Here is a 23,455-nt window from a genome sequence, read left to right on the forward strand (position 1 = left end):
TAGTGGGTTCTTATGGTGTGTTTTTCATCACTTTCCCACATTATGCCTGTGTCAAGTCTGGAGCCTGTAGTCATTTGATGTTGTCATTACTTCTCCAGTAATAATCATGCCATTTGGTTTCACATTTGGTCTTCCTAAGGCCTTTCATAGCTTACTTATCTTTATTAGGCTGTACAAGAGTAACTGGTAGATTTTACATCATTGTTCTTTGGTCTTTCATGTATAAATGTATCAATGGCAATCATACACAATCTTCTCATTCAGCAACATGACGGGTGCCACATGCGGAGCTGGATCTGCTTACCCTTCTGGAGCACCTGAGATCACCCCTAGTTTTTGGTAGGGTTCGTGTTGTTTATTCTTTAGTTTTCTATGTTGTGTCATGTGCACTATTGTTTGTCTTTTTCATTTTCAGCCATGGCATTGTCAGTTTGTTTTAGATTTATGAGTTTGACTGCCCCTTTGGTATCTTTCGTTCCTCTTTTATTTATAACTATGGAAAATACTTGATATCCCTCCTAATAATAACCATCAACACAACGTTTGATAAATATTTTTATTTTTATCTTATGCATTGCACTTCTGCATTCATAACATATAAATCATTTGTCTATTGAAGCAATGGACATGGAATTCAGGAGGCATACAATCCAGAAACATACAATCCTTTCTTTAATGATTAAGGTGATTATACATGATTAAACACTGGAAACAGATGAGCATACAATCATAGCATAATCATGATTGTAGTGATTAACCACAAGAAAGCAATTGATAACATGGCATAGAAAAAATGAAGCCTATTTTAATCATTTAACAGCATTATAGGGTTACCATAAGAAGCTGATCTATGATCTGACAATACATTGTATCTTTTCATTATAATTATTTAATACTTTAACTTTTCCATTATGTTACCTTTCATAGTATTAAAATATTCATCAATATTTGTTACGAAACAATTGTTGAAAAGTATTAAATGTTAACTCACAAGTTTTGTCTTGAATTCATTTCACAGTTGAATAGGAATGTAAAAACGTTTTGTGCCAATGTAACTTAGAGTACCAAATTATCAAATAGGTGTGCATAGGCATACAATATAGAACTAACTCGAAGCATAGCAAGTACAAGCAAATACTATCGCTTAAGTTTATACAGTTAAAATCACAAAAGTAATTCTTTTCATATTGTTGAAGAGCTAAAAAAAAAAGTCACTCAAATCAAACAGTTAGTATCATGAGGAATCAATAAAATAAGCAATTTCATTCTAATTGGGTCATTTATGTTTTAAGAGCTACACAGTTTAAGAGAAAAGACAACTCACAAGACAACTGATTAAAAAACGAAAATAGACGAAATATTGTGAACAACCTGTTTGGATCTGTGAATGCTTTAATATGTGTTTTCTTATCATTACAATGAGGTGATAACCATGCAGTACTCTCAACTCCTTATACAACAAGTCTGTCACATGAATTTTAATAATCAGAATACCTTCAACACTCTATTGTCTCTTCAAAGTATATAATATACATAGTAATGTTTTACTATAGCTTTGGGACCAGTATTTTACCACCTTTATCATTGATAACAAAATCTTGATATTTCAACAACTGTTCAATATGACATATAGCGTGTATATGAAAGTTGTATATTATAATTGATGGTAAGGAAGAATCATATCACACAGTCACACAAACACATAACAATCCTACATAAATACATAGTACAAGATACAACTCTCTTACAAAACATTTTCTCCTTAAAAGTTAAATCATCTGTGCTGTCGAAAGTTGTCATCTTTTAATCAAACTGATTTTATATGTAAAATACAGTTTATAAAACAAGACTTCTATTCTGTTTTATGGTCAAATCTTTTTCATATCTCGAAATCTTAACAAATCTTCAAATGTTCAATTCTTCAAACAAACAAAAAGCACACACATTCTTCTCATCTTTGCCTTATTTCTCAAAATCATTTCAGATTTTAAATTATACCACTTTCGTAGAAAATAACAGTCTACATATATTCTAAACTTATCAGTCATTTTACCAACTAATCCCTTCTATTAGTACAAACCTATCAAGTTCTAACTTGGAAAAAATTATGCTAAATAACATTATGAGACAAAAGTACTGAAAAACTAGTCTTTTCACACATGACATTCATTCTATAAATAGGGAAAGGAAGTCAAGCTCACAAATAGACATGGGGCAACATTTAATATATTTATAGCACCAAATATTAATGTGTAATAATTATATATCTAGGTTTAACAAAAACTCTATCCTATGATTTGATGTTGATCTTAGTAACCTCAATGGTGACAGATGTAGAGATAGTTTTCATGTAGGAACTGTTTAAGTTATTTAACTTATCAATTTTCAGAAATAATTCAATTATTCCTGGAAATTTAGAAATTACAGAAGTTTTTCATAGAAATATATTAATTCGTAATCCTACAATGAGCTTGTAGCTTTATAAAGTAATTACAATTGAGCTTCTAATATTTCTTTTGATAAAAACCAATTGCATTGATAGATCTTTAAAATAAAACTCTCCCCGACAGTAATCCTTCAACATAATGAAGATAACCCTCTTATTCCTGACCTACCATTTTTGAAACTCATAAATAATACAAAACAAAACAATATGAAATGCACCAATTATTGTCTTGTAATTAACAATAGAAAAACAATTTTGTTCCATAACACAGCAAGAGGCAAACATTATATGAAGAATCTGCTTACATCTGTACATAATGTTTAAATAAACAATACAAATTTTACATCTATGGAATATATGTCTTATAATAATACACCTTATAGTTTAATGCCATTGACAGTGATCAATAAATACTGAAATGGATCTTCATTAGTTATCCATTTCTTTGAACCAGTTTCAAACGGTAAATGTAAATTTTTCTGAGTTGTTGGTTATCACAATTATCTCCTTACATAAAATTGGCAGACACAGGTTTGAATGAAACAGGACTAAAAGCAAGAAATAAAAGAAGATGATAATTTTACAATAATTGTTTAGGTCCTCCTTCTCCTTATTTCTAATTAAATTTTTGAATCATTATAATCATTTGTCTAATCAATATCATTATGCAGTTTTGAGAAAAACTACTTATATTAAATAAGTACTGATCAAAATTAAAATCTAATGCTTCAATTCAAATTTCTTCATTCTTCTTGTGGCATTGAAATATCTCATTCAAATCTGCCTTACAATGTCAGTTGTTCAAATATTAAAGTGTAAAAAAAAATATTTTCCCAGAATTACTGTAGTTTTGCTTCCAAGTAGCATGGTTAATTTATCTCCCCATAAATAATTTCGCTTGGTGATTGAACACTAAATTCTTCTGCCGTTATAACAATCTTTGGTCCAGCAGTACCACATTATCACACTAATATCTGAGCATTAACACACTATGATATGTCTAAATAATAAGGCCATTAACACATCAAAAACGGTCTTCTAGAAATCTACATCAAATGCTAAACATATTTTCTACACCATTTATAAAATGTGCATTTAACAGGTTTACCTCAATTGTTTTGCCAAACAGATTAAAAATACATTAATTGACTTAATGTTTATGTCAATTGAAAATCAAATGTTATTTTATATTGTAGAAGATGAGATTTATTCTTCCCTTTCTGTAAATGAATTGTTAATCAAAGCTATCAAAACGTTTGCTCAATTTTGTTTTATTTATCATCCAAATGAATTATTTCATTCAATAAAGTTATGTGGCAAGTGAAGGCAGTATTGCAAACTTCCATTTAGTAAACTGATATAATGAAATAATAGTTTTCTTATACTTTTTTTTATAATGTGCAACTCCTCCAATGAATTAAAATGAAACCCTTTCTATAGAAATTACAATGAAATAGCTAGGAAAGCAAAGTAAATAGTTAGTTCAGTAAGTAAATGGTGTGTATAATTCCTATCATGAAATCTAGAAACATTAAGTCATTATAGAAAGCTTTGAAATATCATGAACTTATAAAAATCATGGCCATATAATTCCAGGCTTTGAATGCCAATATTATCTCTTTTGCACCAATTGTTATTTTTTTCACAACATGGAAGTCCAATATGTAACATGAATTTATAAAATTCACAATGAGACAAAAATATTATGGATCACAGGAGAATCATTAAAAAGATTTAAAAATTAAATATACAAGGCTTTAAAAGCATCAGCATCTCTATAAAAACAATGGACTGATCCAAATATAACTTGGACCCATCCTCGTCACTGGCTGTGGCTGACTTTTGGAGGTACAGCAATGATAACAGATGCTGTTATTGGTTCACTAACGCACTTCTGGCCGCTACTTTTCTATCTAGTCTGTTTTGTAAATGTCTATTTGAATTTGTTAATTCCTCTACACGATTTTGACATTCTCTCAACTAAAATAAAAGAAAATATTTTAATAAAAGACAATTCATTGCAAGTTCAAACATTAAATTACATATCATTTATCAGATACATTTAATGTCCATGGAAATTCAATTTTCATGATATTCATAATTTCATACAGTGTTCTTCTGTAGAAATGAAGACATGAATGAGTGTCCTTGTTTTAGTTGTACCCTTTATACAGATAGATATGTAATTTTCTATAGAATTACAATTTCTAAGGGCATAACTCCTTTCAAAATAGTTCTTTGTCACTGATATTAGAAATTGATTAAAACATTGCCTGTATATTAAAACCTATGATTTAAATTTCATAAAAAATCTTACAAGAGTTGTACAGGTGGTAAATTCTACAGGACTGGACAGAAATGCAAAGACACCTTTTTTTTTATGTCCCCCACAACAAGTAATATTATTAATTCATATGATTTAACTAATTTGATTCCTTCAGGGGTAGACAAATATTAAACTAAATTTGAAGGTAAATAGAAAATGGCAGGTAGCAAAAAGCATACTGCAGTTATTTTTAGAATTTATAAAAAAAAACAATATACTTTGAGACGTCATGTAATTAATTTCATGATAAGTTTTTATTTATTGATTATTTAAAAAATATACATAAGATATGCACAAAAAAAACACATAATAAATAAATGAAATAACTTCTTTTATGTTGTTATTGTCTAGGGGACAATAAGATATCTATTCCAAAACTATCAAATGGTCGAATATATTATACTGACACTTTTGATACAAATATGGTCAGAAATTAATAATATAACAATTCTAGCCTTTATATGAGGTCAATACAGGATATATTGACCCAAAGAAGTATCTCAACCTCAGTCTTTGTCCTCAGTCAATAATCTTCTTTCAGGTCAATATATCCTTGTATCGACCTCATACAAAGGCTATAATTGTATAATGTGGACAACAGAAATTTTATCAAAATACTGAAATCTTTTAATTAAGCCTATAAATTATTGTTTTCAAATAAAACTTTTACCTCTCTTTGCAGTTTTCTTCGTTCTGTTTTTAATTCATCCTCCAGTTTTTCATAATCTTCTGCCTCAGTTTTATATCTTTTAACTTGAGAATCTAATCTGTTTACCTTTAATTGTAAATGAAATATTGTAATATTTCATAGAGCATTATTACACAAGTATCATTCCAATGTTAAATGTGACACTTAATTTGTTCAGGTTTATAATGTCCATTATCGTTATGAATATCAAATTTATGTTGTTATGAAGTATAATGTCAAAATATATTAAGACTTAAAAGTGTGCATGATTTCCAAATTATAACGGCGTGCATAATGAGAATAAATACAAATGTATATTTAATAACTCACAGTTCCTTCTAAATTAGTCATATCTTGTTCAGCTTTCTGTAATTTTAATTTATATTCATGAATCTGTTTACTGGCCTCTCCTGAAATTTCAGAATATCATTTAATTAATCATGCAAACTTATTTTATAACTGAAAATAAAAGCAATGTATGTTAAACCAAATTTTCAACTTTTTATCTTATTAACATATATATGTTCTGTATATTTAATCAGGTGAATAAATTCTCAGGCTGTCACCATTGACAAAAATATTCAGGATATTGGTATTCAGAGAATGACTTAAAACAGAAATTCAAAGTACCTAATGAAAACTATACAGAGGACAATACCTATTGTACTTACTCAATGGGACAGCTCAACTGGCAAAAAATTATATTGCAAAATGAAGAACAGCTGATTCTGGTAAAAGGTTTTATTTCTCAATTTTGCAATAAATTCTAAACTACTGTAAATTCATAAATTATTGCGTGCATTTAATTTTGAGATTTTGTCATTTTAGACTTAAATGCGATTTTAATTTTTACGATTTTGAGAAAAATCCTGTTAAATTCGTATAAAATATTTCAAAATGTGAGTTTTAATTATTTCGTTTACAACTCAGTCGCATTTTTCGCAATAATAAAAACCTCACATTAATATTTGAATTTACAGTAGTCTATTTAAAGTGTATTTATTATTCTCTCAAGACTATGAAGTCTTAATTATGCAAATGAGAATTTCTGGCTGTATCTTTTTTTATGGGGAATGTGTGAAACTAGACAGGTTAACTATATTTCCCTATGGGAAAATAAACTAAACCAATTTCTAAAATAGAGTATAATTTATTTTTGTTTCTCCCTGACATTTACTCAACTAATATTTTCCTTCATCACCAAACATAGTGATACATACTTTGTACTTCATATAATTGCATTTCTGGTCCATTTACTTCAGGAACTTCTTTACTTTTATATCGTTTAGATTTTTCTTCATGTAATTCGTCTTGAGAACTCTGAAGCTGTAAAACAATTATGTTTGTTTTAAATAATTCTGTAGACATGTACATATTCAAACTAGTATGCTCTTAAATGGCTTAATATAAATTAATTCTATATATAAACTGGACTGACATTGATGACAGGTCTCTATACTCATTCTATATTTCTTTAAAAATGTTTATGGTATGTGAATATTTGTCTAAGGTTATATATTGTTTTTTTTTTATATTTTTTAAAGAAAGTGATAAATCAAATTTCATAGATCTACATCATGTACATTGTCAAAGATTTAAATCAGTAATTTGTAAAATTTGTTTATTACTTGTTCAGGCCCACTGACCAAACCTTGAGATCAGTAGCCTGCTAGAGCATCCATTATCTCTTTTCTTGTGTAAACGGGTTTTAAAGACGTTAAGTTTATACATTAAGATTGTTATTTTGTTGCTTAAATTTCTTCAGTTTATTAATATTTCTTACTAATATTCACATTTTTCTAACTTGATGTGAACATCATGATTTAGAACTTACATCCTTTTTTAAATTTGAAATTTCTTCTGATAATTTCTTTATTTTGTCATCTGAAATAGACAAAATGCAATGGCATTGTAATCAAATAACTTGTTTTACATGTAATCATAGAGAAAAGAGACAAACAATTCATATAAATAAAAACAACAACAGCAAATTGATATGCATTGAAAAATTAGTGCTTTTATTTCTTTTCTTTTAAAATCTCAGTCACAGTAAAACCTTAAACATGGAGCCAAAAAATACCCTCACCTCACTGCCAGTTTAAGATGGCCCCTAGTACTATCTGCACACTTGTATCACACTTTGACAAAAGTAAGAAATCAAGTTTCCACAGATTAATTCTATCTTCAATCAAAGATAATTTAATCCAACAGTAATAAATGAATTCATTTTATGTATAATGTTCAACTTTTAGCATAGGTTGATGACTGTAATTAAGGTCTTTCCTTTTACAAAAGGGAAAGACCTTACTGTATTTCTTCTGTTTATTATTATTATTCTTCCGCCAAACTTTGACGAAGTTAGCAGCCTAAACCGTAAGACGTGTCGCTTTCATGTTCACACTTTGTATCGGTGTCATGAATACCTATCTGGAACTCACCCTGTTAGTCGAAATATTTTGTCGGTTCGGAGTAATCCCTCCGAAACCAAAAAACCTTGTTATCGTTCCAACACCGTAACCATAATAGATAGAAAAAAAACAAAGGGTGAAATTTGTTCAGGACCAGGCCCCGGTTCTTCGTTACATTTGGATTGAAAAGATTCAACGACTCATTGGTAGGGTTATGCCCCTATGAAAATTAACCGGTGTCGGTGGACCACCAAAACTCAGAAACCGTAAGTCGTAGAGACCTAGGATCTTCACCATTCATCATCAATTCATGTATCTTCGAAAAATATCTCACGGTCAAATTTGTATGTTGACCTTGACCTTTGACCTAACACCTTGTTATGGAATAATCTCAGCAACCATTATACTAACAGAAGTTTTAAATAGTGGAAAATGTTTGGGTCATTACCGCGCAACTTTGTTACATTTGACCGAAGAGATTTGACCTTTTTTTAAGGGGCATAAAGCCTGTTTTAGGTTTCTGAAAACACAAAATCAGCTTTTTCTATATAACCAAAGGTCCTAGACCCTTGGGGCCTTCAGTAATGGCATTGGGGACTAATGACCTTGCCAAAGGTCAAAAGGTCAAAGGTCAAGGTCATGTCCCAGAGTGCGAATTTAGTGTTTTTAACCTTATATAAAGGATTTTTAGTGTGTTTTCGAGCTTTTTATGGTTGACCTTGACCTTTTCAATACATTCTACGTCTGTTAGAACATGTATTTTACATTACAAAAGGAAAGACCTCTCAATTGTTCAAGAACAATTGACAGTTTAATTTTTATATGTAATTCCAGTAGTGAATGAATTGTTTTGCTAAAAATAAACAATTTCAAACACCAACAAAGTAAACTAATCTTATTGAATATAAACTTCTTTTGAATCATCCTTTATTAACAGCGAAAAAATCTTTATTTATTTTATCCCTTGCAAACTTGTTCTATAGCAAAGTATTTGTGCTCTTAATCTAGCAAACTGTCGAACTGTTCACAAAACTTCAGCTGATGATGGCAATACCAAAAGTTAAGAGTAATATCTCATACAAAATCGTGGATGTTCAGTGGCTGAAGTTTTTTGGTGTGGTTCATAGGTGTTTCTAGCCTTTTATATAAATATTTTCCTGTTTGAATTAATTTACACTAGTTGTTTTGGGGTACTTTATAGCTTGCTGTTTGGTGTGAGCCAAGGCTCTGAGTTGAAGGCCTTATTAAAACCAAAAATTAACTTTTAATACATTGTGACTTTACGGAGAGTGGTTACATTGACAAGCATGCCACATCTAATTTATAATTACATTACCTAATGAGCCTTCTATCTTATCAAGGATATCAGCTGTTTCAGAAGATATTAATAAACTTCCCGTCGTCGATGTAATTGTTCCATTTAATGTTGCACATTTTTCTATAGAAAATTCTCCTTCTTCACTTGTTACAAGAGCAAATCCACTTTCCTACAAAATAAAATACTTACGATTTATTTATATACTATTTTTAAATTAAATTCATATGCGAGTGACTGCGTTCAAATTAACTTATTATTGAGGTATAAACCACACTTGTTTTGTCATATTATAATTATTGAGGTATAAATCACACTTGTTTTGTCATATTAAAACAAATGAATCAGAACTGAAATATAATAAACTTTTCCAACAGCATTTCATAGTTTGATTTCTTTCACATTTTTTTTTTAGTTTTTCAAATTACATCTCATGAAATTTATGAGTGTTAACTCAAACTTAATCTAATTCTTTTCAGATCTGACATTCTTGCAACATAAATCTATTTCTTAACATTATTGACTTACTATTATTCACATAGAACTTTATTTAAGGAATGACTGTAATATTTTTCATGTCTATGAAGAAATAACATGAAAAATTTGGTGCACACTGATTAAAGCGTGTAGCGGGTTATTTAACAGTGTGCACCACATTTTTTATGTTATTTCGAATAGACAGAAAAATTATTACAGTCATTTCTTATGATTTAATTCTAAATTCCATTTTAAACCATAGAAAACCATGGTCACATGACTAAATTATGTCTATGGGCTCATAACAAAATAATGTCAGCCAATCAGAAGACACGTTACATCCAAAATTAAATGATAAATAAATAAAAAAATAACATCAACCCACCTTTACTAGTTTGTCTCTTAGTTCTAACTGTTCTTTTACACAAGAGAAATTTGTATTTAATTCTGAATAATTTCTTTTCTGGTTTTCTAATTCCTGCAAGAAAATAATATTCACCATTAACTATTCTACACTAATATGTTCATGCTGTGAGCAACTACTCAATAGTGATACCTTCACTATAAGTTATCAGTGAATTGACTCTGTAATTGTCAATGTTTACTACTTTATTCTTTTTTTATTACTTTATAAAGTCTGAAAGATTGTCAGTTTAATTTACCTGTGCCTTTTTTATATTGTCTCGGATTTATTTACCTGTGTTCTGTTTCATATTTTCAGTGTAATTGTCAGTATTCACTGATGTGTAAGTATTTACCTGTGATTTATCTTTATGTTGTGTAAGTATTTACCCGTGATTTATCTTTATATTGTCTGTGATTGTGTCAGTTTTTACCAGTTTTATATTGTCAGTATTTACCTGTGATTTATCTTTATATTACCTGTTTGTGTGCCAGTATTTACCCGTGATTTACCTTTATATTGCCTGTTTGTGTGTCAGTATTTACCCGTGATTTATCTTTATATTGAGTAAGTATTTACCCCTGATTTATCTTTATATTGTGTAAGTATTTACCTGTGATTTATCTTTATATTGCCTGTTTGTGTGACAGTATTTACCCGTGATTTATCTATATACTGTGTTATTATTTACCTGTGATTTATCTTTATATTGTGTCAGTATTTACCCGTGATTTATCTTTATATTGTGTCAGTACTTTCCCGTGATTTATCTTTGTATTGTGTCAGTATTTACCCATGTTTTATCTTTGTATTGTGTCAGTATTTACCAGTGATTTATCTTTATATTGTGTCAGTATTTACCCGTGAATTATCTTTATATTGTCTGTGATTGTGTCAGTATTTACCCATGATTTATCTTTGTATTGTGTCAGTATTTACCCATGTTTTATCTTTGTATTGTGTCAGTATTTACCAGTGATTTATCTTTAAATTGTGTCAGTATTTACCTGTGATTTATCTTTGTATTGCCTGTGATTTGTCGTTTTGTTTATGTCAGTATTTACCTGTGATTTATCTTTGAATTGCCTGTGATGTGTTGTTTTGTTTATGTCAGTATTTACCCATGACCTATCTATATATTGTGTCAGTATTTACATAAAGGCAACAGTAGTATACCGCTGTTCAAAACTCATAAATCCATGGACATGCCTGTTTGTGTGACAGTATTTACCCGTGATTTATCTATATACTGTGTTATTATTTACCCATGATTTATCTATATACTGTGTTATTATTTACCAGTGATTTATCTATATATTGTGTATTATTTACCCGTGATCTATCTTTATATTGTGTCAGTATTTACCCGTGATTTATCTTTATACTGCCTCTGTAAGTCTGTCAGAGATTCCTCTTGTTCTTCCATTTGATCTTTCAGAAGTTCTACTTGATACACCAGTGAATGTTTTTCATTATCAAGTTGAGCATTTGTCATCATAGCTTTTTTAAATTTTTCTTCCATTTCTCGTAACTTTGACTGTAATTAAAAAATAGAAACATAACTATGGTTTTGGGCCAGGAGAGCTAAAAATACTACACTTTTTCAAAGAAAATTGAAATCATGTAGGTAATTTATGAGGCCATACATCATTCGTTTTACAATTGCATAAGAACTTTGCATCAGCTTCATAGTTTTTAGTGTTTAATATTTACCAGACTACTGTGCATCACAATTCACGAGTGTAGTTTGTGTTTTAAGTTGGATGAAAATCCTTCCATATTAAGTATGTGGTCTTCGAGATACACCAATCAGAACTGCTTGAGAGTAAGATACACCAATCAGAATTGCTTTAGAGTAAGATACACCAATCAAAACTGCTTGAGAGTAAGATACACCAATCAGAACTGCTTGAGAGTAAGATACACCAATCAGAACTGCTTGACTCCTTGATAGAAAGATACACCAATCAGAACTGCTTGAGAATAAGATACAACAATCAGAACTGCTTGAGAGTAAGATACACCAATCAGAACTGCTTGGGAGTAAGATACACCAATCAAAACTGCTTGAGAGTAAAATACACCAATCAGAACTGCTTGAGAGTAAGATACACCAATCAGAACTGCTTGAGAGTAAGATACAACAATCAGAACTGCTTGAGAGTAAGATACACCAATCAGAACTGCTTGAGAGTAAGATACACCAATCAGAATTGCTTGGGAGTAAGATACACCAATCAAAACTGCTTGAGAGTAAAATACACCAATCAGAACTGCTTGAGAGTAAGATACACCAATCAGAACTGCTTGATAGAAAGATCCACCAATCAGAACTGCTTGAGAGTAAGATACAACAATCAGAACTGCTTTATAGTAAGATCAATGTATGAGTATTTATAGCGTGACTGTAATACTTTACCTTGAGTTCCCTTGTAAAATCTTTAGCGTTTTGGGACAGGTCAAGGTCATCAATAGTTGACGTAGATTCTTCACTTCCTCTTCTGTGTTCAACGCGTGTCTGAAATATAAAAGCCATTACTAAGACATGGAAGTCTAATAGAAGTTTTGGTTAAAATTAAAGTTGGTTTGACTGATCAGTCAATTTGTTCCCCTGCAGTTTCAATGGGATGAAAGTTAAACAAAACTAACGCTAAGTTTTATAACTGTATTGCTATAATTCTGTCAGAAATATTTAAGAACAAAGATCTACAGAAGTGATCAGTGTAACAAGTGATGTAAGCTGAAGAAAGAAAAAAGACAGTAATAAATGTTGTACTTGTGTAATATTTCCAAACAATTAAAAGAGAAAAAAAACCTGCAAAATATGTGTTAATATGTAAGCGTAGTTCATCAAAATAACATGTGCATTTCTTTTTAAATATCTATCGCATTGAAAAGTTACTAGTACAAACTAAATGAAATGTTCAATTATAAATTTTCTGCTACTTTGTGGAACTCTGATATTGAAGAATACAAATAAAGAGTACTTTTTTTCCACACTCCCTGTTCACTACATTGCATGGGGGGAAATTATTTCATAATCATGTTGTCTTCATTTAGTAACTGTCTCCACAATTGCTGATTGGATCCCCAAAAGTACTTGTGACATCACAAGTTTTAGAAATATGATAGCTGTCAGTTACCAGGCATTGCCAGGAAAGCTACTAGTATTTAATTTAATCATATACAAAATTTAAAGATCATTCTTTTATCAAGTTTTGGAATACCCCTCTTCTGTGCAGATCAATCCATACACATTCTTTATTGAAATCAAAACAGATTTTTAATAAATAACTAAAACAATTTTAAAATAACTTCCAGATTTTGTAGTTAATAGAACTATTAATACTTGAATGTTAAATAAACGTGACCAGACATACCCGGGATTCGTCATCTTGAGCAGCTTTCTGACGTTCTTCTTCCTGTTACACAAAGTAGTTAGTACATTAACGCAATAATATAAAAACTTTAAATAAAGCAACACAGATTTCAAAATCCTTCTGATGAAGCATAAAACTATGAATCATACACAAACATGATGTAAACACTATGCACAACTTCAAGGTCATAATTACTGTTCAATATTTAGCAGCAGAAAATGCATTATAATAACAGCAATCTTTAGACATACCTATACATTATTTCAGGAATATTATGCTAATAAGGTCAAACATAAGACATCTAAATGGTATTTCTATTTATTTAAAATGTTTATTTTCACACAAAAATATAGGTGAACTGTAGAGAAAATATGATTTCATTTTTGTGAACTGCATATCTTAGAGCTTTTTGTTTATAGTAAAGGAATAGCCAAATTGAATTGCCTGCTTTTTATGTCATGATACAAAAAAAAATGAAAATTTAAATCATCACCAAAAAGTATACAGATCTTTATATTAATATAACAAAGAAGTGTGTTAAGTTTTAAGCAATAATCATAAATTGTTTTTTAGATACGCCGCGACATGTAATAACCCCCTCCCCCTTTTTTACAAAATACTCAATAACTCAAAAATGAAATTTTGAATCATCACCAAAAAGTATACAGATCTTAAAATTAATATAAATAAGAAGTGTGTAAAGTTTTAAGCACCCCTGTTTTAGTTACAAATTGCCGTAACTCAAAAAGTTTTAATCTTATTTTTACCAAAAAGTATACAGATCATTTGACTATCATAAGAAACAACTATAACAAGTTTCATGAAATTTGGATAAGTCGTTCTCAAGTTACGGTGCGACATGTTTATGCTGGACAGACGGACACCGGACATTTGTATAACATAATACGCCCAGTCAAAATTTTGACGGGCGTATAAAAATGTAAAATGCATTATCGCCAAAATTCATAAATCAAACAGCATACACAATGTCATAAAAAGCCAACAGCATCTTACACGTTAAATTATCAATAGCAGAAAATAAGATGCGTGTAAACTTCAATGTAACAAGATGCCTGTAAATATCCCTTACCTCTCTTTGTTGTCTCTCTATTTCTTTTGTTCTTATTTCGCGTGCTTCAGCTCTTGCTGCTCTCCTAGCTGCAAGTCGTGCTTCAGCCTGTAAAATATAAATATTATTTTATTGATTTACAAAACAAACTGACAATACCATGACAAAAATCAGAAAATTATGACAAGGCAAACAACGATACACAAAACACAATATAGAAAATCAAAATTTGGTACATATATACATTTGATATATACATGTACATTCATGACATTAGAGTAAACTTATTATTAATGTATCATGATTGTACCATTGCTTTGTCAATGAAGTGTGATATGTTGGTCGAAGTGAACTATTTCATTGGTAGGTTGCTTTTGTTATACTGTGATCATGTACATGCAACCTCATATTTACTTATACATACTAGTTCTTTCAAAATTAAGAGATTTTAATGTAGGTAGTATAGTAAATAACCTCATCATAGATACCGGGACTAAATTTAGTATATACGCCAGACGCCCATTTCATCTACAAAAGACTCATCAGTGACGCTCTAATCCAAAAAAGTTAGAAAGGCAAAACAAAAGGGTAAACAGTTGTACATGTTGTACATTTCACTGATGAATGAAAATTCACAAATGCAAGTTATGTAAGTGATCTACTTTGGTGGGTGGCTGTTTATTTTTTCCAGATGCATCTAAACACCTCTGCCTTTCAGTCTTAATTAGAATATTGCTCTACGAGTTTACATTATAAACCAATTATAGACTAGAGAACTGACTGGGACCAAAATGTCAAGCTTATAAAATAAGATGTGGTACTCCATATTCCCCCATTTTTGTTGAGGTAAACTAAAAGGAATAGTTTAGACAAAAACTATGACATGGCTTTGAATCTTTCAAGATATTTCTAGACGAAGGAAACCATGACATTTAAATTACAATTTTGACTACACAATGATCAAAGCTAAATATTTAAAAAACAATAAAGTAGTACATGGACTGAGGATAAAGGGATATATATTGCAATATCTCTCATTTATTTAATTATACACATAAACAGTTGGTTAAGATAAAAACCGCCAAAGGATGATGTTGTGTGTGAATCATTAGTTATATCTACAATGTAAATCACAGAGTCATGTTATAATTATCTCAACAGAAGGGAAACTATCATCTATAAATAAAACAATAGCTAGCTTTATTTTTGTAAGCACTTCATCAATCTAATTTAGTCAAATACTTGTTTTAGTGTCAGATACATGTGGGTAAAATGCTTGAAATTCTACTTTTTTTATATAGTAAAAATCAGTTACCCAAGGCCATACATGTCTTCTCATAATTTTACCCCCCCACCCCCACCCCTCTTTTCTCACCTTTCTCCCCTTTTGCACACAGATACTAGTGGGATACTGACCCCATAACAAAATTTCTGAGAATTACATTAAAATGTGTATTGAAACACAACTTCAAACATGTTATAATTAGGAATTGTTATGTTTCTGTTACTTTAAAAATAAAGTAGATTTTTTTTATATATAAAAGTGTGAAACCAAACCTATTTTACGGCAAGGAAATTCTACACAAAAAAACTCTGGGCATTACAATTGGAAGGTGTTACTCTGCACAAAAGTATCTGGTTGAAATTGATGTGTATTATATATATATACATAAAACTCTTGGTATTGCAATTGGAAGGTTTCTCCCTGCACAAAAGTAACTGTTATAAATCTATGTGTATTATTAAACTCTAGACATTGCAATTGGAAGGTGTCTCCCTGCACAAAAGTAACTGTATGAAATCTATAAACTTTAAAGTGCAGCTGCTGTTATGCATCTCCATGGAAATGAGATTTACCATTTGCAAGCAAATTAAGTTTATATCAAAAGTTGATAAACCCTGACTAAGGGGCTAGGGTTAATAATCTAATGACATGAAAAAAGATGTGCCAATACTAATATAACTGCAAACGGAATAGCATTGACCTTTAAATTTTGAGGCAAAAACTATCAAATTACAACCAATAAGTAGCAGTGTAGATGATGATATAAAAAAAAATTCAAAACAGTGCATGTTATTATAAAAGTAACAACTAAGTTTTCTAATGTGCGAAAATATTAACATTGAACAATAAACTATGGAAATGAGGTCAAGGTCAGATTATATCTGCATGACAGACACCTCAAAAGTAGTCCATACACAAAATCTAGTTGATCTATTGGTCTAACTAATTAAAACATGATGTTCATCATGTAGTATCCAACCAGGAAACCATCATCATGATCATGTTTAATCAGTAGGTCCAATAGGTCACAATGAACTCTTAGGTCATGAAGACTGAGATAATAAGTTATATTGCAAAACAATATTTTCTTCTTACTGATGGGACTCACAATGGCAAAAAATGATGAGTCCCTGGGCTGGCCTTCAAAAATCCTTAGTGAGAACCCTCATAGTGATAATATTAATGAATCAATATACAAATAAAAATAAGAAGATGTGGTACAATGTATGAGTGCCAATGAGACAACTCTTCATCCAAGTCACATTGACACAATGTAAAAAGTACACAATAAAAGGTGTTAGTACAGCCTTTATCACAGGCAAACAAACAAAAATACTTATGAACCACATCAACATACGACACTGAACAGACTCTTAACATATATCAGGTGCATGCAAAATTGCAAATGCACTGTCAAGACTGTTATTGTTAATAATCCATTTTGACCCAATGATCCTGAAATTTTTCTTTGAACATTTTATAGTGGCTTAAAAACTTGGTTTTCAATCTTGCACTTTTTTACAAATGAACCTACAGCTGACAATGTATCTTCAGGGAGCTAGATTAAAACAATGTTGAAGCAACTAAAAATTTTGGGATTCTTTTATGCAGATTTTTTTTCCTTCAGTTTTCTGTCAATGGATGGTTTAAAGTGGAGCTACAAAACAAAAGACTCTATGAGTAATTCTTGAAAGATTGCTATTCAGAAATTTACTGAATAGGTAAATCATGGTAAAGTGATTACATAACAACACAGTATTTACTCAAAATTGTAAAAAATCTGCTCTTTTAACTTGCTCTTTTTGTCATAGCAAAAATGACATTCTCCGCTACTTTTTCAATATTTACACTGAAATCCTGATGAACACTGGGCTTACCACATTGAGTGTCACACAGCGAGATAGGCTAACGTCTGATCGTGAGTTGCTATACACCAGTGTGTTCACAATCGAGAGACCTCACGCTTGATTGAATTCATCTAACTAAAATTACATGCCAGGTCAGTCTTGTATGTCTCAAACATTGTTGCTATTTTTTCGTTTGTTAAATTTTCTTCAACACGAGGAAGCAGTTATCGCACAAAGAAGCGATTTTCTGATGATATCAGACGCAACTCTGGGACCATTATCATGTAGTGTATGAAAGTAAAATATGATAAGACTTTCCAATACTGCTTTGGCAAGTTTGCATGGTGGCAAGCTCTGGTAGTCTGTCCACCACATCGCCATGGCATATTTACCAGGATATTGAAGGGTTCCAAATAAATCTTATGCTGATTGGAACATCTCATTTAAAACAGATTCATCGCTTCAATGAACTCATAACAACACAATAACAGTTCTACATTTTGTTTAAGCCTCCAACAGATCACGTTTGATACCTTTCAGGTACATGTATTTCAACAGATAAACCGTAATCTGTTAAATGTGCTCCAAAATTACAAGTGCAATTACACATTGTAATGGATGCAAGCAACTGTCGGTTTTGTCTCCAATCAAACTTTTATTTTGAAACCAAATGCTGTTATTTAATGACAAATGCTGTTATTTAATGACAAATGCTGTTATTTAATGACAAATGCTGTTATCTAATGACAAATGCTGTTATCTAATGACAAATGCTGTTATTTAATGACAAATGCTGTTATCTAATGACAAATGCTGTTATTTAATGACAAATGCTGTTATCTAATGACAAATGCTGTTATCTAATGACAAATGCTGTTATCTAATGACAAATGCTGTTATTTAATGACAAATGCTGTTATCTAATGACAAATGCTGTTATCTAATGACAAATGCTGTTATTTAATGACAAATGCTGTTATCTAATGACAAATGCTGTTATCTAATGACAAATGCTGTTATCTAATGACAAATGCTGTTATCTAATGACAAATGCTGTTATCTAATGACAAATGCTGTTATTTAATGACAAATGCTGTTATCTAATGACAAATGCTGTTATTTAATGACAAATGCTGTTATTTAATGACAAATGCTGTTATTTAATGACATTTCATCAATTCAAAAAGTGACAACATACATGGATGTGTTTCCTTTAAACATTATTTATACATTATTATTTTGCAAATTTTTTTTCCATGCCTAATCAATGTGCACGCAACTGAGTGTTGGCGTATCGGGTGCTACATGCCTGATCTTTTAATTCTTCAACAAAAATTATAAACCGTCTAGTTGTGGAACCTTACCATTTATAACCCATGTGAAATTTTTGATATTTTGCAAACTATTGACTTTGCAATAACTTTTGGAATTCACAGACCATAAACACCAATCTCAAGATGTAGCGTTAACCGTGCAGGCAACCCAGCCCAGTCTATCAAAACATCTCTACAGGCCAATAAAAACTAACTAAAATTACTGTTGCAGTAAAATTCTGGCCTGTTGATTCAAAAGTTATCAATCATGAAGACTGAAACACAAGTTGTTTTTAATGAATGACTGACATAATAACATAAGCATTAGGACAAATGAATAGAATTGAGAAAGGAAATGGGGAATGTGTCAAAGCGACAACAAACTGACCATAGAGCCAACAACCGCCCACATGTGCTTATACTTGTAATTTTGTATGTAAATTGTCTGCCATTTAATAAAATCACACAATTCCCATAAAATTTATTGATTGCTACTTGACGTTAGTACAATGTAGGTTATTGGGAAGAGATCTAAAGCCATACCGTATAAAAAGTTCAGCTACATTTTTGTACCTGTACATAACAATCAAGGCTTCCAAAACGGTCATATATTCCGGTCATTTGTATAATGTCCGGTAAAAGTCCGGCTGGGTAAAGCATGAAACGGTCATCTACTTTTAATTTTCAAAGGCCTTTTCAGTCATTTTAACATATAAATTCACGATCTTTTTGACCCAACCTTTTGCCTTTAACAGCCATACATTTCCGGTCATAAAAGTGACATGATGATTAATTACTATCAAAACAACCCCTACTTCAATACTTTCTAATTTTAATCAAGGCTAATTAGTTATTGGAAAGCTGAAAACTACCTGTTCAGGTGACAGGTAAACTATTTTCAGTACCGGATATCGTATAAACTAATCGGTCCATTTACAATTACTTTCTTACATTTCAGCAGTTTGTATCTAATTGATTTAGTCCAAAAGATCAATTTTATAATAAAAACATTTATAAACATGATTTGATGAAACATTTAAAAAGGTTTTAAATGAAAAATCGTCAGAACTACGTTGTATGAACAAGAACACATGTGCGCATGTGCACAGATGGGAAATTCAATTATGCATCCTACATTTCTTCAAAAAAGTTAAAACTATCATTGATACCTGTATCTACGTTCATTTCAAGTATTTTGTTGAAGAAATAAGGTGGAAAGAGCTTCTTCGCTCAGTCGTGCTATATAAACGTACACAGATTTTACGTATCCGTTTATGGTCTATGTTTTACCATTGTCAAGTCAACATCTGGTTTTGAAAAATGAGACTTTAAAAACAAAAATAAAGTTCTAGACAACGTCATTTTGCACAAATAAAGAGTCTTATGAAGATACGAGCACGCTGATGTGCACACTTTGAATGATGCAATGCCAATTTTAACAGTTTATGTCAGAACATCAAATTCATATCAAAGTGAAGTTTAATATCGTTTTAATCTAATGTCAATCATTGGGATGGCCATCTGATTACCATAACTGCCTCATGTGACTTAGTCTTAGGGATTAAATTTCGGATCGGATATAAACTGTCCGGCTGGCTCAGTAAAATTTTGGAAGCCCTGATAACAATAGCATAAAATTAAGTGTTGATTTTAAGGGAAAGTGCATGAATTCGTAAGTAATTGTTGTTGACCAGCAGGATGACCATGTCATATCTAGAGGGAGCTACCCAAAGGGTTATCGAGTAGAACTAGAAGTCTTGGGGTTGTGGAGTAGTGGACCTGGGAGTTGTTCAGATGGATGTTTAATACACAGCCTGAAAAAAGAAAAGGGGGAAGAGTGTTGTAGACCTGGAGATATAAAGGTAGTGCTAACTAGTTGAGTTAGGGAAGATCTTCTTTAGCTCAATTGGTTAGAGCGCTGCCTTAAGATCCTGTAATTGAGAGTTTGAATCCCAGCAGGCACCATCCATGGATTTTCACATCATCTACAAAAGTACTAGTCCAAATAATTATGACGTCTTGGAAGGCTATGTTAATTTTTGCTTTGACACAAACATATTTTTATACGAGGGGAGATAGGACCTTTATCAGGACTCCTGGATCGGGTGTTTTTCAGCTCGGGATTTTGGTATTGACCCTTTTGGGATCCGGGAAATCTTTATTCGAATTCGGGACCTAGGGATTATGTTGTTTTTAAGCCCGGTGTTTCGGGATTTAATGTTTTTAAGCACGGGATTCAGGATCATCACCCCTCCTACCCTATATGTATACAAGGAAAAAAAGTCTAGAGCTTGAAACTTCATATTTAAACTTACTTCTTTCGATATCTGATTTAATGCTTGGTCCTCAGCTGAAAATTGTTGTGTTGCTGACCTTCTCCTTCCAGATGCACCGCTCATTTTGTAGTTGATAAGTTAGTCGGACACTCAAATGTAATCCTGAAACTTGAGCCTAGCGGTACTCAGCCGCAGGAGTTCGTTTACACACCCACTAAAATTTGTTTTTTTGCGGTTGTTTTGAAATAATTTCAAGACCAATGCAGTTTTTTCAATAAACCTTGATTGTCAAAATGTTTAGGGTAGTGTATTATGTTAGTTTCGTCATTGCTCATGTCGAAAAAAGATACTTTTGAGACTACTTTCCCATTAGTATAGAGTATAGCAATATGGCCGAAACCCGGATGTGAAGTCATATTTGGGTCAATAAAATTTTCGGATAAAAATAGACAAAACGAATATATTTTTTGTACGAAACGAAATTATTTAAAGTTCAAAAGCTCATTTTATTTATAGACGATAATTGTATAGAAATAATAAGCTCTATAATGGTTGGAGCTTTTATAAATTCTTCATACTAAAACATATTCAAAACACGTTTAAAGAAGCCCTACTGACCCCTTTCATTAAAAGAGTGACCAATTGTTGAAAATACAATACAACAATCATGATAGACCAGAATCTTTGACAATGCATTATGTATAACATTCAACTAACGGAATACTTCGGTAAAATATGTAATCCCTTATAAGCGTATTTAGACGTGGACCTGAATGTCAGACCACACATTTCAGTCTGACAGTGTGTTAGAAGATTGGCGCACGGTGACATACACAACTTTCAAGATTCAAGATTCAAAGTTTTATTTAGAGTCGATATTCAATAAACTACATAACACAAGCTCTAGTGAGCTTTTCAAATCGACTTAAAAGCAAAATACAATACACACACACAATACAATACACACATACAAAAAAGTCATGAAAACAACACAATTCTAACATATAATGCATAGTAAGATACCATAATGACATATATAAGTTAAAAGCATGTAGTACACTTAAAATATAGCACAAGTTAATAATAAGATTGCACAAATTAGATAGTTACACAAAAAATAAAAATAAAACAGGTTTAAACACTAAATGCATGCACTGCACTGGCATGAGCTGTTACTTGGATCCCATGTCTGTACCATTTTTTTGAATTGGTCAAAAGATGTTTCCACTCGACAATGGTTTGGTAGCTCATTCCAGATTTGTGCAGCATTATAGCGAAACGATCTTAAGCCATACTTAGTAGTTCGAACTCTTGGGAGTACTGCTGTTTCCTGTGATCTTAAATCATACTTATTAATTTTTATATCAATTAAATCATGAAGGTAGCTCGGACTTTTTTGGTGAATTATTTTAAATGTTTCTATTGCAATTGTTTTTATTCTTCTTATTTTTAAAGATGGTAATTGAGATTTTTCTAGTAATTTTTCGTAAGGAATATCATAATCTTCATAAATGAATCTTAGAGCTCTTTCTTGAATTTTTTCCATTTTAAAAGATTTTTTTTCACTACAGTAGTGCCAAATTACTGGACAATAGTTAAAGTTCGAAAGTATGAATGAGTAGTATGCTGTTAACCTACCTAGCCTGTTTAAATATTTACCCATACGTTTTAGAATATTAAATTGTCTTGATGCCTTTTTACATATTTCAGAAATATGATTGTTAAAATTTAAGTCCGAATCTATAGTTATTCCAAAGAGTTTAACATTTTCCTCACAAGAAATTTTGTTTCCATTTAAATTAAATATTAAATTATGTTTATTTGTTTTTTTCCCAATGGCTATAGCCTGGAATTTGTCAGGATTAGCCTTCATTAAATTTGAAGAAAACCAGTTTATTAGATTTAAACTATCAGTTTCTAACCTTTCAACAACTTTATCTAAATTATGATCACTGTATGATACAGTGTTGTCATCAGCATAATTATAAATGGTACTTTTTTGAACAAAATGAAATATGTCATTTATGAAGACATTGAAAAGAACTGGACCAAGAATTGACCCTTGTGGTACGCCTTAAAACTTAGAATGAAGGACATTTTTTTTTTACATTAATCAGTAAATAATAAATAATAAATAAGCTTTATTTACAGTCGGCATGGTATATAAAACATAGACAAACATAAGCTCTAATGAGCTTTTAACCGACATATGAGACATTATA

The 23,455-nt window shown here is 30.9% G+C and overlaps 1 protein-coding gene across 2 annotated transcripts; it reads right to left on the reverse strand.

Moving 5' to 3' along the window:
• Positions 1-542: 542 nt before the first annotated feature.
• Positions 543-21,631, reverse strand: LOC134706233 (leucine-rich repeat flightless-interacting protein 2-like). Of its 2 annotated transcripts, XM_063564983.1 has the most exons (12): positions 21,273-21,631; positions 14,534-14,620; positions 13,444-13,485; positions 12,483-12,581; positions 11,430-11,600; positions 10,046-10,138; positions 9,205-9,355; positions 7,295-7,344; positions 6,681-6,786; positions 5,791-5,870; positions 5,443-5,547; positions 543-4,426 (listed from the first exon to the last, which is right to left on the reverse strand). In XM_063564983.1, the coding sequence occupies exons 1-12, from the start codon at positions 21,354-21,356 to the stop codon at positions 4,319-4,321; spliced, it is 1,176 nt and encodes a 391-aa protein (XP_063421053.1). In that variant the 5' UTR covers positions 21,357-21,631; the 3' UTR covers positions 543-4,318. The 2 variants fall into 2 exon arrangements, with proteins under 2 accessions (XP_063421053.1, XP_063421055.1); XM_063564985.1 differs by lacking the exon at positions 13,444-13,485.
• Positions 21,632-23,455: the final 1,824 nt, after the last annotated feature.

The sequence above is a fragment of the Mytilus trossulus genome, chromosome 2 (assembly GCF_036588685.1).
Source record: "Mytilus trossulus isolate FHL-02 chromosome 2, PNRI_Mtr1.1.1.hap1, whole genome shotgun sequence".
In the NCBI taxonomy this organism is placed as follows: Eukaryota; Metazoa; Mollusca; class Bivalvia; order Mytilida; family Mytilidae; genus Mytilus; species Mytilus trossulus.

What these genes read in the sequence shown, in the direction of transcription:
- LOC134706233 (XM_063564983.1), bottom strand. Translation starts at nt 21,356, where the DNA reads ATGAGCGGTGCATCTGGAAGGAGAAGGTCAGCAACACAACAATTTTCA. An exon ending in TAAATCAGATATCGAAAGAA is followed by an intron (nt 14,621 to 21,272) that starts GTAAGTTTAAAT and finishes TATATTTTACAG; the next exon opens with GCTGAAGCACGACTTGCAGC. An exon ending in TAGAGAGACAACAAAGAGAG is followed by an intron (nt 13,486 to 14,533) that starts GTAAGGGATATT and finishes TTTGTGTAACAG; the next exon opens with GAAGAAGAACGTCAGAAAGC.